We start from the raw sequence: 15,448 nt of genomic DNA, 5'->3' as shown, positions 1-15,448 counted from the left end.
CTTTGGTCATTTTTTTGAAATGCTACATTTTGTTGTTTTTGTCCATATTTGAATATTTGAATGCTATAGCGTGTTTTTGCATGCTATTTTACGCTGTTTTAAGGTGTTTTCAGCTGTTTTTGGGACATGGCATTATTTGACATTTTTGCCTTACTATAGCCTTGCTTTTTTGGTCATTTTTTTGACATGCTAAAGATTGTTGTTTTTGGCTATATTTGCAGGTTTTAATGCTATAGCGTGTCTCACCAGATTATTTTATGCTGTTTTGTGGTGTTTTCAGCTGTTTTTGGGACATGGCATTTTTTGACATTTTTGCCATACTATAGCCTTGCCTTTTTGCTCATTTTTTTGACATGCTACATTTTGTTGTTTTTGGCTATATTTGAAGGTTTTAATGCTATAGCGTGTTTTTGCATGCTATTTTACGCTGTTTTAAGGTGTTTTCAGCTGTTTTTGGGACATGTCATTTTTTGACATTTTTGCCTTACTATAGCCTTGCCTTTTGGTCATTTTTTTGACATGCTACATTTTGTTATTTTTGTCCATATTTGAAGGTTTTAATGCTATAACGTGTCTTTGCACGCTATTTTACGCTATTTTGAGGTGTTTTCAGCTGTTTTTGGGACCTGGCATTATTTGACATTTTTGCCTTACTATAGCCTTGCTTCTTTGGTCATTTTTTTGAAATGCTACATTTTGTTGTTTTTGTCCATATTTGAATATTTGAATGCTATAGCGTGTTTTTGCAGGCTATTTTACGCTATTTTGAGGTGTTTTCAGCTGTTTTTGGGACATGTCATTTTTTGACATTTTTGCCTTACTATAGCCTTGCCTTTTGGTCATTTTTTTTGACATGCTAAATTTTGTTGTTTTTGTCCATATTTGAATATTTGAATGCTATAGCGTGTTTTTGCATGCTATTTTACGCTGTTTTGAGGTGTTTTCAGCTGTTTTTGGGACATGGCATTCTTTGACATTTTTGCCTTACTATAGCCTTGCTTTTTTGGTCATTTTTTTGACATGCTAAAGATTGTTGTTTTTGGCCATATTTGAAGGTTTTAATGCTATAGCGTGTCTCACCAGATTATTTTATGCTGTTTTGTGGTGTTTTCAGCTGTTTTTGGGACATGGCATTTTTTGACATTTTTGCCTTACTATAGCCTTGCTTCTTTGGTCATTTTTTTGACATGCTACATTTTGTTGTTTTTGGCCATATTTGCAGGTTTTAATGCTATAACGTGTCTTTGCACGCTATTTTACGCTATTTTGAGGTGTTTTCAGCAGTTTTTGGGACATGGCATTTTTTGACATTTTTGCCTTACTATAGCCTTGCCTTTTTGCTCATTTTTTTGACATGCTACATTTTGTTGTTTTTGGCTATATTTGAAGGTTTTAATGCTATAGCGTGTTTTTGCATGCTATTTTACGCTGTTTTGAGGTGTTTTCAGCTGTTTTTGGGACATGTCACTTTTTGACATTTTTGCCATACTATAGCCTTGCCTTTTTGGTAATTTTTTTGACATGCTAAATTTTGTTGTTTTTGTCCATATTTGAATATTTGAATGCTATAGCGTGTTTTTGCATGCTATTTTACGCTGTTTTAAGGTGTTTTCAGCTGTTTTTGGGACATGGCATTATTTGACATTTTTGCCATACTATAGCCTTGCTTTTTTGGTCATTTTTTTGACATGCTCAAGATTGTTGTTTTTGGCTATATTTGCAGGTTTTAATGCTATAGCGTGTCTCACCAGGTTAGTTTATGCTGTTTTGTGGTGTTTTCAGCTGTTTTTGGGACATGGCATTTTTTGACATTTTTGCCTTACTATAGCCTTGCTTCTTTGGTCATTTTTTTGACATGCTAAAGATTGTTGTTTTTGGCTATATTTGAAGGTTTTAATGCTATAGCGTGTTTTTGCACGCTATTTTACGCTGTTTTGAGGTGTTTTCAGCAGTTTTTGGGACATGGCATTTTTTGACATTTTTGCCTTACTATAGCCTTGCTTTTTTGGTCATTTTTTTGACATGCTAAAGATTGTTGTTTTTGGCTATATTTGCAGGTTTTAATGCTATAGCGTGTCTCACCAGATTATTTTATGCTGTTTTGTGGTGTTTTCAGCTGTTTTTGGGACATGGCATTTTTTGACATTTTTGCCTTACTATAGCCTTGCCTTTTTGCTCATTTTTTTGACATGCTACATTTTGTTGTTTTTGGCTATATTTGAAGGTTTTAATGCTATAGCGTGTTTTTGCATGCTATTTTACGCTGTTTTAAGGTGTTTTCAGCTGTTTTTGGGACATGGCATTCTTTGACATTTTTGCCTTACTATAGCCTTGCTTCTTTGGTCATTTTTTTGACATGCTACATTTTGTTGTTTTTGGCCATATTTGCAGGTTTTAATGCTATAACGTGTCTTTGCACGCTATTTTACGCTATTTTGAGGTGTTTTCAGCTGTTTTTGGGACATGGCATTATTTGACATTTTTGCCTTACTATAGCCTTGCTTCTTTGGTCATTTTTTTGAAATGCTACATTTTGTTGTTTTTGTCCATATTTGAATATTTGAATGCTATAGCGTGTTTTTGCAGGCTATTTTACGCTATTTTGAGGTGTTTTCAGCTGTTTTTGGGACATGTCATTTTTTGACATTTTTGCCTTACTATAGCCTTGCTTCTTTGGTCATTTTTTTGAAATGCTAAATTTTGTTGTTTTTGTCCATATTTGAATATTTGAATGCTATAGCGTGTTTTTGCATGCTATTTTACGCTGTTTTAAGGTGTTTTCAGCTGTTTTTGGGACATGGCATTATTTGACATTTTTGCCTTACTATAGCCTTGCTTTTTTGGTCATTTTTTTGACATGCTAAAGATTGTTGTTTTTGGCTATATTTGCAGGTTTTAATGCTATAGCGTGTCTCACCAGATTATTTTATGCTGTTTTGTGGTGTTTTCAGCTGTTTTTGGGACATGGCATTTTTTGACATTTTTGCCTTACTATAGCCTTGCTTCTTTGGTCATTTTTTTGACATGCTACATTTTGTTGTTTTTGGCCATATTTGCAGGTTTTAATGCTATAACGTGTCTTTGCACGCTATTTTACGCTATTTTGAGGTGTTTTCAGCAGTTTTTGGGACATGGCATTTTTTGACATTTTTGCCTTACTATAGCCTTGCCTTTTTGCTCATTTTTTTGACATGCTACATTTTGTTGTTTTTGGCTATATTTGCAGGTTTTAATGCTATAGCGTGTTTTTGCACGCTATTTTACGCTGTTTTGAGGTGTTTTCAGCAGTTTTTGGGACATGGCATTTTTTGACATTTTTGCCTTACTATAGCCTTGCCTTTTTGCTCATTTTTTTGACATGCTACATTTTGTTGTTTTTGGCTATATTTGAAGGTTTTAATGCTATAGCGTGTTTTTGCACGCTATTTTACGCTGTTTTGAGGTGTTTTCAGCAGTTTTTGGGACATGGCATTTTTTGACATTTTTGCCATACTATAGCCTTGCTGTTTTGGTCATTTTTTTGACATGCTAAAGATTGTGGTTTTTGTCCATATTTGAAGGTTTGAATGCTATGACGTGTTTTTGCATGCTATTTTACGCTGTTTTGAGGTGTTTTCAGCTGTTTTTGGGACATGGCATTCTTTGACATTTTTGCCTTACTATAGCCTTGCTTCTTTGGTCATTTTTTTGACATGCTACATTTTGTTGTTTTTGTCCATATTTGAATATTTGAATGCTATAGCGTGTTTTTGCATGCTTTTTTACGCTGTTTTGAGGTGTTTTCAGCTGTTTTTGGGACATGTCATTCTTTGACATTTTTGCCTTACTATAGCCTTGCTCCTTTGGTCATTTTTTTGACATGCTACATTTTGTTGTTTTTGGCCATATTTGCAGGTTTTAATGCCATAGCGTGTTTTTGCACGCTATTTTGCGCTATTTTGAGGTGTTTTCAGCTGTTTTTGGGACATGGCATTATTTGACATTTTTGCCTTACTATAGCCTTGCTTCTTTGGTCATTTTTTTGAAATGCTACATTTTGTTGTTTTTGTCCATATTTGAATATTTGAATGCTATAGCGTGTTTTTGCAGGCTATTTTACGCTATTTTGAGGTGTTTTCAGCTGTTTTTGGGACATGGCATTCTTTGACATTTTTGCCTTACTATAGCCTTGCTGTTTTGGTCATTTTTTTGACATGCTAAATTTTGTTGTTTTTGTCCATATTTGAAGGTTTGAATGCTATAGCGTGTTTTTGCACGCTATTTTACGCTGTTTTGAGGTGTTTTCAGCTGTTTTTGGGACATGGCATTCTTTGACATTTTTGCCTTACTATAGCCTTGCTTCTTTGGTCATTTTTTTGACATGCTACATTTTGTTGTTTTTGTCCATATTTGCAGGTTTTAATGCTATAGCGTGTCTCACCAGGTTAGTTTATTCTGTTTTGTGGTGTTTTCAGCTGTTTTTGGGACATGTCATTCTTTGACATTTTTGCCATACTATAGCCTTGCTTTTTTGGTCATTTTTTTTGACATGCTAAATTTTGTTGTTTTTGTCCATATTTGAATATTTGAATGCTATAGCGTGTTTTTGCATGCTATTTTACGCTGTTTTGAGGTGTTTTCAGCTGTTTTTGGGACATGTCATTTTTTGACATTTTTGCCTTACTATAGCCTTGCTGTTTTGGTCATTTTTCTGACATGCTACATTTTGTTGTTTTTGGCCAGATTTGCAGGTTTTAATGCTATAGCATGTCTCACCAGGTTAGTTTATTCTGTTTTGTGGTGTTTTCAGCTGTTTTTGGCACATATCATTCTTTGACATTTTTGCCTTACTATAGCCTTGCTTCTTTGGTCATTTTTCTGACATGCTACATTTCGGTTTTTTTGGCCATATTTGTAGGTTTTAATGCTATAACGTGTCTTTGCACGCTATTTTATGCTGTTTTGAGGTGTTTTCAGCTGTTTTTGGGACATGTCATTTTTTCATTATTTTGCCTTGCTGTTTTGGTCATTTTTTTGACATGCTAAATTTTGTTGTTTTTGTCCATATTTGAATATTTGAATGCTATAGCGTGTTTTTGCACGCTATTTTACGCTGTTTTGAGGTGTTTTCAGCTGTTTTTGGGACATGGCATTCTTTGACATTTTTGCCTTACTATAGCCTTGCTTCTTTGGTCATTTTTTTGACATGCTACATTTTGTTGTTTTTGTCCATATTTGAATATTTGAATGCTATAGCGTGTTTTTGCATGCTATTTTACGCTGTTTTGAGGTGTTTTCAGCTGTTTTTGGGACATGTCATTTTTTGACATTTTTGCCTTACTATAGCCTTGCTTCTTTGGTCATTTTTTTGACATGCTACATTTTGTTGTTTTTGGCCATATTTGCAGGTTTTAATGCCATAGCGTGTTTTTGCACGCTATTTTGCGCTATTTTGAGGTGTTTTCAGCTGTTTTTGGGACATGGCATTATTTGACATTTTTGCCTTACTATAGCCTTGCTTCTTTGGTCATTTTTTTGAAATGCTACATTTTGTTGTTTTTGTCCATATTTGAATATTTGAATGCTATAGCGTGTTTTTGCAGGCTATTTTACGCTATTTTGAGGTGTTTTCAGCTGTTTTTGGGACATGGCATTCTTTGACATTTTTGCCTTACTATAGCCTTGCTGTTTTGGTCATTTTTTTGACATGCTAAATTTTGTTGTTTTTGTCCATATTTGAAGGTTTGAATGCTATAGCGTGTTTTTGCATGCTATTTTACGCTGTTTTGAGGTGTTTTCAGCTGTTTTTGGGACATGGCATTCTTTGACATTTTGCCTTACTATAGCCTTGCTTCTTTGGTCATTTTTTTGACATGCTACATTTTGTTGTTTTTGTCCATATTTGCAGGTTTTAATGCTATAGCGTGTCTCACCAGGTTAGTTTATTCTGTTTTGTGGTGTTTTCAGCTGTTTTTGGGACATGTCATTCTTTGACATTTTTGCCATACTATAGCCTTGCTTTTTTGGTCATTTTTTTTGACATGCTAAATTTTGTTGTTTTTGTCCATATTTGAATATTTGAATGCTATAGCGTGTTTTTGCATGCTATTTTACGCTGTTTTGAGGTGTTTTCAGCTGTTTTTGGGACATGTCATTTTTTGACATTTTTGCCTTACTATAGCCTTGCTGTTTTGGTCATTTTTCTGACATGCTACATTTTGTTGTTTTTGGCCAGATTTGCAGGTTTTAATGCTATAGCATGTCTCACCAGGTTAGTTTATTCTGTTTTGTGGTGTTTTCAGCTGTTTTTGGCACATATCATTCTTTGACATTTTTGCCTTACTATAGCCTTGCTTCTTTGGTCATTTTTCTGACATGCTACATTTCGGTTTTTTTGGCCATATTTGTAGGTTTTAATGCTATAACGTGTCTTTGCACGCTATTTTATGCTGTTTTGAGGTGTTTTCAGCTGTTTTTGGGACATGTCATTTTTGACATTTTTGCCCTATAGCCTTGCTTCTTTGGTCATTTTTTTGACATGCTACATTTTGTTGTTTTTGTCCATATTTGCAGGTTTTAATGCTATAGCGTGTCTCACCAGGTTAGTTTATTCTGTTTTGTGGTGTTTTCAGCTGTTTTTGGGACATGTCATTCTTTGACATTTTTGCCATACTATAGCCTTGCTTTTTTGGTCATTTTTTTTGACATGCTAAATTTTGTTGTTTTTGTCCATATTTGAATATTTGAATGCTATAGCGTGTTTTTGCACGCTATTTTACGCTGTTTTGAGGTGTTTTCAGCTGTTTTTGGGACATGGCATTTTTTGACATTTTTGCCTTACTATAGCCTTGCTGTTTTGGTCATTTTTCTGACATGCTACATTTTGTTGTTTTTGGCCAGATTTGCAGGTTTTAATGCTATAGCATGTCTCACCAGGTTAGTTTATTCTGTTTTGTGGTGTTTTCAGCTGTTTTTGGGACATGGCATTTTTTGACATTTTTGCCTTACTATAGCCTTGCTTCTTTGGTCATTTTTTTGACATGCTACATTTTGTTGTTTTTGGCCACATTTGCAGGTTTTAATGCCATCACGTGTCTTTGCATGCTATTCTATGTTGTTTTGAGGTGTTTTCAGCTGTTTTTGGGACATGTCATTATTTGACATTTTTGCCTTACTATAGCCTTGCGTCTTTGGTCATTTTTTTGACATGCTAAATTTTGTTGTTTTTGGCCATATTTGAATATTTGAATGCTATAGCGTGTTTTTGCATGCTATTTTACGCTGTTTTGAGGTGTTTTCAGCTGTTTTTGGGACATGTCATTATTTGACATTTTTGCCTTACTATAGCCTTGCGTCTTTGGTCATTTTTTTGACATGCTAAATTTTCTTGTTTTTGGCCATATTTGAATATTTGAATGCTATAGCGTGTTTTTGCATGCTATTTTACGCTGTTTTGAGGTGTTTTCAGCTGTTTTTGGGACATGGCATTCTTTGACATTTTTGCCATACTATAGCCTTGCTTCTTTGGTCATTTTTTTGACATGCTAAATTTTGTTGTTTTTGGCCATATTTGCAGGTTTTAATGCTATAACGTGTCTTTGCACGCTATTTTACGCTATTTTGAGGGTTTTTTTTATCTGTTTTTGGGACATGGCATTATTTGACATTTTTGCCTTACTATAGCCTTGCTTCTTTGGTCATTTTTTTTGACATGCTAAATTTTGTTGTTTTTGTCCATATTTGAATATTTGAATGCTATAGCGTGTTTTTGCAGGCTATTTTACGCTATTTTGTGGTGTTTTCAGCTGTTTTTGGGACATGTCATTTTTTGACATTTTTGCCTTACTATAGCCTTGGTTTTTGGTCATTTTTTTGACATGCTAAATTTTGTTGTTTTTGTCCATATTTGAAGGTTTTAATGCTATAGCGTGTTTTTGCATGCTATTTTACACTGTTTTGAGGTGTTTTCAGCTGTTTTTGGGACATGTCATTTTTTCATTATTTTGCCTTACTATAGCCTTGCTGTTTTGGTCATTTTTTTGACATGCTACATTTTGTTGTTTTTGGCCATATTTGCAGGTTTTAATGCTATAACGTGTCTTTGCACGCTATTTTACGCTATTTTGAGGTGTTTTCAGCTGTTTTTGGGACATGGCATTTTTTGACATTTTTGCCATACTATAGCCTTGCTGTTTTGGTCATTTTTTTGACATGCTACATTTTGTTGTTTTTGGCCAGATTTGCAGGTTTTAATGCTATAGCATGTCTCACCAGGTTAGTTTATTCTGTTTTGTGGTATATTCAGCTGTTTTTGGCACATGTCATTCTTTGACATTTTTGCCTTACTATAGCCTTGCTTCTTTGGTCATTTTTCTGACATGCTACATTTCGTTTTTTTTGGCCATATTTGTAGGTTTTAATGCTATAACGTGTCTTTGCACGCTATTTTATGCTGTTTTGAGGTGTTTTCAGCTGTTTTTGGGACATGTCATTTTTTGACATTTTTGCCTTACTATAGCCTTGCTGTTTTGGTCATTTTTTTGACATGCTAAATTTTGTTGTTTTTGTCCATATTTGAAGGTTTGAATGCTATAGCGTGTTTTTGCACGCTATTTTACGCTGTTTTGAGGTGTTTTCAGCTGTTTTTGGGACATGTCATTTTTTCATTATTTTGCCTTACTATAGCCTTGCTGTTTTGGTCATTTTTTTGACATGCTACATTTTGTTGTTTTTGGCCATATTTGCAGGTTTTAATGCTATAGCGTGTTTTTGCACGCTATTTTACGCTGTTTTGAGGTGTTTTCAGCTACTTTTGGGACATGTCATTATTTGACATTTTTGCCTTACTATAGCCTTGCGTCTTTGGTCATTTTTTTGACATGCTAAATTTTGTTGTTTTTGGCCATATTTGAATATTTGAATGCTATAGCGTGTTTTTGCATGCTATTTTACGCTGTTTTGAGGTGTTTTCAGCTGTTTTTGGGACATGGCATTCTTTGACATTTTTGCCTTACTATAGCCTTGCTTCTTTGGTCATTTTTTTGACATGCTAAATTTTGTTGTTTTTGGCCATATTTGCAGGTTTTAATGCTATAACGTGTCTTTGCACGCTATTTTACGCTATTTTGAGGGTTTTTTTAATCTGTTTTTGGGACATGGCATTATTTGACATTTTTGCCTTACTATAGCCTTGCTTCTTTGGTCATTTTTTTTGACATGCTAAATTTTGTTGTTTTTGTCCATATTTGAATATTTGAATGCTATAGCGTGTTTTTGCAGGCTATTTTACGCTATTTTGAGGTGTTTTCAGCTGTTTTTGGGACATGTCATTTTTTGACATTTTTGCCTTACTATAGCCTTGCTGTTTTGGTCATTTTTTTGACATGCTACATTTTGTTGTTTTTGGCCATATTTGCAGGTTTTAATGCTATAACGTGTCTTTGCACGCTATTTTACGCTATTTTGAGGTGTTTTCAGCTGTTTTTGGGACATGGCATTATTTGACATTTTTGCCATACTATAGCCTTGCTTCCTTGGTCATTTTTTTGACATGCTAAATTTTGTTGTTTTTGTCCATATTTGAATATTTAAATGCTATAGCGTGTTTTTGCACGCTATTTTACGCTGTTTTGAGGTGTTTTCAGCTGCGTTTGGGACATGGCATTTTTTGACGTTTCTGCCATACTATAGCCTTGCTTTTTTTCGTCATTTTCTTTTTTACATGCTATATTTTGTTGATTTTGGCCATATTTGCAGGTTTTAATGCTATAGCGTGTCTCACAAGGTTAGTTTATGCTGTTTTGAGGTGTCTTCAGTTGTTTTTGGGACATGTCATTTTTTGACATTTTTGCCTTACTATAGCCTTGCTTTTTTGGTCATTTTTTTGACATGCTACATTTTGATGTTTTTGTCCATATTTGAAGGTTTTAATGCTATAGCGTGTTTTTGCATGCTATTTTACGCTGTTTTGAGGTGTTTTCAGCTGTTTTTGGGACATGGCATTATTTGACATTTTTGCCTTACTATAGCCTTGCTGTTTTGGTCATTTTTTTGACATGCTACATTTTGTTGTTTTTGGCCATATTTGAAGGTTTTAATGCTATAGCATGTTTTTGCACGCTATTTTACGCTGTTTTCAGGTGTTTTCAGCTGTTTTTGGGACATGGCATTTTTTGACGTTTTTGCCATACTATAGCCTTGGTTTTTTTCGTAATTTTTTTTTTACATGCTATATTTTTTTGATTTTGGCCATATTTGCAGGTTTTAATGCTATAGCGTGTCTCACAAGGTTAGTTTATGCTGTTTTGAGGCGTCTTCAGTTGTTTTTGGGACATGTCATTTTTTGACATTTTTGCCTTACTATAGCCTTGCCTTTTTGGTCATTTTTTTGACATGCTACATTTTGTTGTTTTTGTCCATATTTGCAGGTTTTAATGCTATAGCGTGTCTTTGCACGCTATTTTACGCTGTTTTGAGGTGCTTTCAGCTGTTTTTGGGACATGGCATTTTTTGACATTTTTGCCATACTATAGCCTTGCTGTTTTGGTCATTTTTCTGACATGGTACATTTTGTTGTTTTTGGCCAGATTTGCAGGTTTTAGTGCTATAGCGTGTCTGATCAGGCTATTTTATGCTGTTTGGGGTGTTTTCAGCTGTTTTTGGGACATGGCATTTTTTGACATTTTTGCCATACTATAGCCTTGCTGTTTTTCGTCATTGTTTGGACATGCTACATTTTATTGTTTTTGTCTATATTTGAAGGTTTTAATGCTATAGCATGTCTCACTGTGTTATTTAATGCTGTTTTGGGGTGTTTTCAGCTGTTTTTGGGACATATCATTTTTTGACATTTTTGCCTTGCTATAGCCTTGCTGTTTTGGTCATTTTTCTGACATGCTACATTTTGTTGTTTTAGGACATATTTGCAAATTTAAATGCTATAGCATGTCTCACCACGTCATTTTATGCTGTTCTGAGGTGTTTTCAGCTGTTTTTGGGACATGTCATCTTGTTGTTTTTGGCCATATTTGAAGGTTTTAATGCTATAGTGTGTGTCAGCAGGATATTTTATGCTGTTTTGAGGTGTTTTGATTCATTTTTCGGGATATGTCAAATTTGGACATTTTTGCAATACTATAGGCTTGCTTTCTTGGTTATATTTTTTTAGATGTTATATTATGTTTTTTTTTTGCCAGTTTTATGTATTTTTAGCTGTTTTTTTGATAAATTGTATCTTGACAGTTTTTTCACTATAGTATGACATTTTCGGTTGTTTTTTGACATGCAATTTCATGCTCTTTTTGCAACATCCTATACTAAGGCCTGTTTAGGCATGCTATTTTATGTGGTTTTCAACTGTTTTTGGACCTGTCATATTTTGAGATTTTTTTTCGCCATACTATAGTATGGCATTTTCTGTCATTTCGTCAACATGCTAACAGGGAAGTCAAGAGCACTCACTTCACAGCATAATCTGGGGACCAAAACGCCTAACACAGTCCTTTTAGTTACTTTAACTGACGAATATTTCAATATTTTCAGGTCCATCACTAGAGCTTACTACCGCAACTCAGTGGGTGGGCTTTTACTCTTCGACATCACAAACCGCCGCTCCTTTCAGAACGTCCATAACTGGCTGGAGGAGGCACAGAGCCACGTGCAGCCGCACAGCATTGTCTTCCTGCTGGTTGGTCACAAGTGTGACCTGGAGGCCCAGCGACAGGTGACACAACAGGAGGCAGAGAAGCTGGCAGGGGCCTATGGAATGCGCTATGTGGAGACGTCAGCACGAGAATCCATCAATGTAGAGAAGGTGTGGATGTGATTTCACTTTTTCCTGGCAGCAGTTGTTTTGTGTTTGTTTAATGGTTGAATGATCCTTCACAGTGTGGTGTCCATTTTTTTTCTTTATCTAAAGGCCTTTGAGGATCTGACGAAAGACATCTTTGAGCTAGTTCGGACAGGAGACATCAAGATCCAGGATGGCTGGGAGGGCGTGAAGAGTGGATTTGTTCCAAACACTGTCCATTCCTCGGAGGAGGTCACCAAGGGCAGCCGGCAATGCTACTGCTGATTTATCTGTGTGCAGCATGTGGGGATGACAGGTAGAAATACTTCAGAGGACTCCATCTGTAGGAGATCTCTTTTTCGCCTTGGCTGCACTCGGGCCACTTTTTTGGGACTTATTATATTTTCCGTGCACAGTTACACACTTCTATATAGGATGTGGAGATCCTGTTTATGGCTCTTCGTCGATCTTCCTTACGGGCATAGAAGCACAAGAAGCATCCTAACCCCATCACTGTTCTGTGTGCATTTGTGTGTGACTAATAATCCTTAGCTTTACCACTTTAGCTTTACTGCACTTTTTGGCTTCTCCTTATGTGTAAAGTTATACGCCATTGGCCAGTTATGTTGCCACACATCTCTTGACAACTGCTACTATCAGTTCAGTGTGTTAATGCTCTCATATTAATTTAAATTTGAATCAGTGAAGCCAAGACTGAGCCATGCTTCATCCTTTTCTTGCATTATACTCAGCATATATTGCAGCCTTGTACAGACTATAACCAGATAGATGACAGAAAGAGGTATTCACTGATTGTACTGCACTGCTAATCTAAGTGACTTATTTCACAGTACAAGGTAGATTAATTTGTCTTTTTTTTTTAATGTTGTTTAAGAAGAAATGAAATCAAAATTGACCCTAAATCCTGCTACATCTTTTTGGCATCGAAGAAGGAGTTGAGGGGACTCACAGCCTGGGGAACAAAGCTGCTCCGTAGTATGGTGGTTCGGCAGTGGATACGTCTATCTTTTTCCCAGATGGCAGCAGGGTGAATAGACTGTGGCTGGGGAGGCTGCTGCCTTTTGGTACCCTTTGGGCTGTGTGCAGACACCTCACTTCACCAAGGTCACTGATGCTCTGTAGATGGGAACCAGTGATGTTCTGGGTTGTTTTAATCACCCGCTGCAGAGCACTTCCTGCCCTGGGCTATTCATGTACCATGCCAGTTTGTGATGTTTCCAGTCAGTATGCTTTCTATCACTCCTCTGCAGAAGTTAACCACGATCTTGCTCTGGAATTTAGCCTTTGTACGTTTCTGTAGAAAGTAGAGTCTTTTCTGTGCTTTTTTTAACCTGAGTGGTGATGTGTGATGACCAAGACAGGTTCTCAGTGATAGTCATCCTGCTCCACCTCAGCTCCACCTCAGCTCCACCGATGTAGACAGGGGTGTGTGTTTTTGCCTCCTTTTTAAAATCAACAATCAGCTCCTTAATTTTACTGACACTGAGCAGTAGGTTGTTCTCTGTGCACCAAAATAGTAGATTTCTGAACTCTCATCGTTGTTTGTAATGCGGCCGATGATGGTGGTGTCGTCCATGCACTTCACAATAGACTTCTCCTGATGTCTGGAAGTGCAGTCATGGGTGCACAGTGTGAACAGGAGGGGCCTGAGCACACAGCCCTGGGGGGCTCCAGTGTTGAGCACTAATGTAGAGGTGTGACTGCCAATCCGAACTCTCTGGGGTCTGCATGTGAGGAAGTCCAGTATCCAGTTGCAGAGCGTTGTGCTGAAGTCCAGAGTGTTACACTTTCCAATCAACTTCATGGGAGAGATTTTGTTGAGGGCTTAGCTGAATTCAACAAACAGCATCCTGATGTAGCTATTCGTTTCTCTAGATGAGTGAAGCCTGAGTGAAGAGCAGTAGATATGGCATCCTTTGTGGATCTGTTGTTTCTTAAAGCATACTGGTGAGGGTCCAGGCTGGCAGGGATGTTGTCTTTGATGTGCTGGAGAAACAGTGTCCCAAAGCACTTCATCAGGATGGGGGTAAGAGCCACAGGGCGGTAGCCATTAAGACAAGACACAGCAGGCTTTTTAGATACTGGAACGATGATGACTGTCTTGAGGCAGGAGGAAACAGTCTCTTGTGAGAGTGAAAAGGTAAAAAATGTCAGTTATAACATCAACTAGCTGAGCAAAGGCATCTGAATCAATCAGCTAACTTCCCCTCGTGCTAAGTACAGATCACCCCACTCCACCTAGCTAGCTACCTAGCTAGCTTGCTACAAAGCTAGTGTTACGATGCACGGGAGAGTTTAGTAACAATGTTTACGTTCTTTATTTACAGCAGCTACCTCAAGCTGTTTCTTTCAGTTACTTTGACGCTTTTGTTGCACTAGCTTTCACGGTCTAACTAGCTTAATTTGATAGTAGTAGTTAAAGGAGCTGCAGAGAGGCATGGGGCATTTGCTTGGCTGATTGTGATCATCAAACATTAAAACATACCTTCAAAAAGGGCAATTATAGAAAAATTCTCACCTCAATTAAATTTCACAAAAAATATTTGATAAATTAATTTGTTACTAAGTTAGTCATGTAATTATTTAATTACTGTTTTCAATATCAAACACTTAGGCCTCCATGCATTGGAAACAGATCTCATGTTTGGATACGGAGCCTGCTCTTAAACACACACCTTCGGGTGCCTGCAGTCCATTTATAGATTCAGTCATAACCGTCTCTGTGATCCATGCATGCCTCCATTTTGACTCAAAATTTCCAAAGAAAGAAAACAATTTTTATTTTTGATATATTGTAAATAGCCATTTCACTCCGTATTGGGAATCTCAACAGAAAGAGCAGAATTAATGAAGTTACAAAAAACACTGAAAGTGAGCAAATTGAGATCATTTGAATTTCACTACAGCTGCACAGACTTCAGGGCAGATTGGCACTTTACTAATAACAGTAAGTAGAATTTTTTGACAGTGCTAACCACTATACCACTGGGCAGCACAGTGGTGTAGCACTGTTGCCTCACAGCAAGAGGGTCCCTGGTTCAAACCCAGGTTATTTTTTTTTTAATTGTGCATTGGAAGTGTCTTTTTGGAGTGCCTTTTGGAAAGAAACCTATTTAGCACACGCAGTCAACTTTCTGTTCATAGATACAACTGTTCATCCTGTGAATAATAAATCTAAACTGTGAGGTGACAGGAAACACCTTGGTATCACATTACGCAGTCTGTAAGTAATTTGTTTGAAACTAAACCCTGACAAAGTTCACTGTTTTATGTTGTTGTGACTCTGGGATTATTATAGCACAAGTGTCATTAATAGGAAATGCCTGGAGACATTAATAAAGATTTGCCTTGGGCAAAAATCAGAGGTATGCTGGTTTTTGTGACATTAAACTGACATTGCTGTTGTATAATTTACAGGGATATTGGGTTATAGCATCAGTTCACAGATTGGCGTAATGCTGTGCGCGACCACTAGAGGGCAGCCGTCGTGTGCAGAGATGGAAAGGCAGAAAGGTGTTTCAACACTTCTTTTGTTTTGGGGTGTTAAAGTTGGGGCTTATTCCTACTGAAAAAAACATTTAACATATTAGTCAGAAGTTATTCAAACAGCCCGAGGTCATTTTGTAGCTTAAAGAGTACATTGTTAACATAGTTAAGTGG

The 15,448-nt window shown here is 36.5% G+C and overlaps 1 protein-coding gene across 1 annotated transcript in view; it reads left to right on the top strand.

The window, feature by feature from the left end:
* Positions 1-15,395, top strand: part of LOC121952496 (ras-related protein Rab-39B-like) — a 29,860-nt gene extending 14,465 nt beyond the window's left edge. The window contains exons 3-4 of the mRNA XM_042499221.2: positions 11,521-11,791; positions 11,897-15,395. Of these exons, the coding sequence (XP_042355155.1) occupies positions 11,521-11,791; positions 11,897-12,052 (427 nt within the window). The 3' untranslated portion in view covers positions 12,053-15,395. The remainder of the gene's footprint in view (positions 1-11,520; positions 11,792-11,896) is intronic.
* The last annotated feature ends 53 nt before the right edge of the window (positions 15,396-15,448 follow it).

This window comes from Plectropomus leopardus, chromosome 15 (genome assembly GCF_026936395.1).
Source record: "Plectropomus leopardus strain MGB_pleo_1.0 chromosome 15, ASM2693639v1, whole genome shotgun sequence".
NCBI lineage: Eukaryota > Metazoa > Chordata > Actinopteri > Perciformes > Serranidae > Plectropomus > Plectropomus leopardus.
The sequence above is the reverse complement of the archived record's forward strand: the minus strand, read 5'-3'. Positions and strand labels throughout refer to the sequence as shown.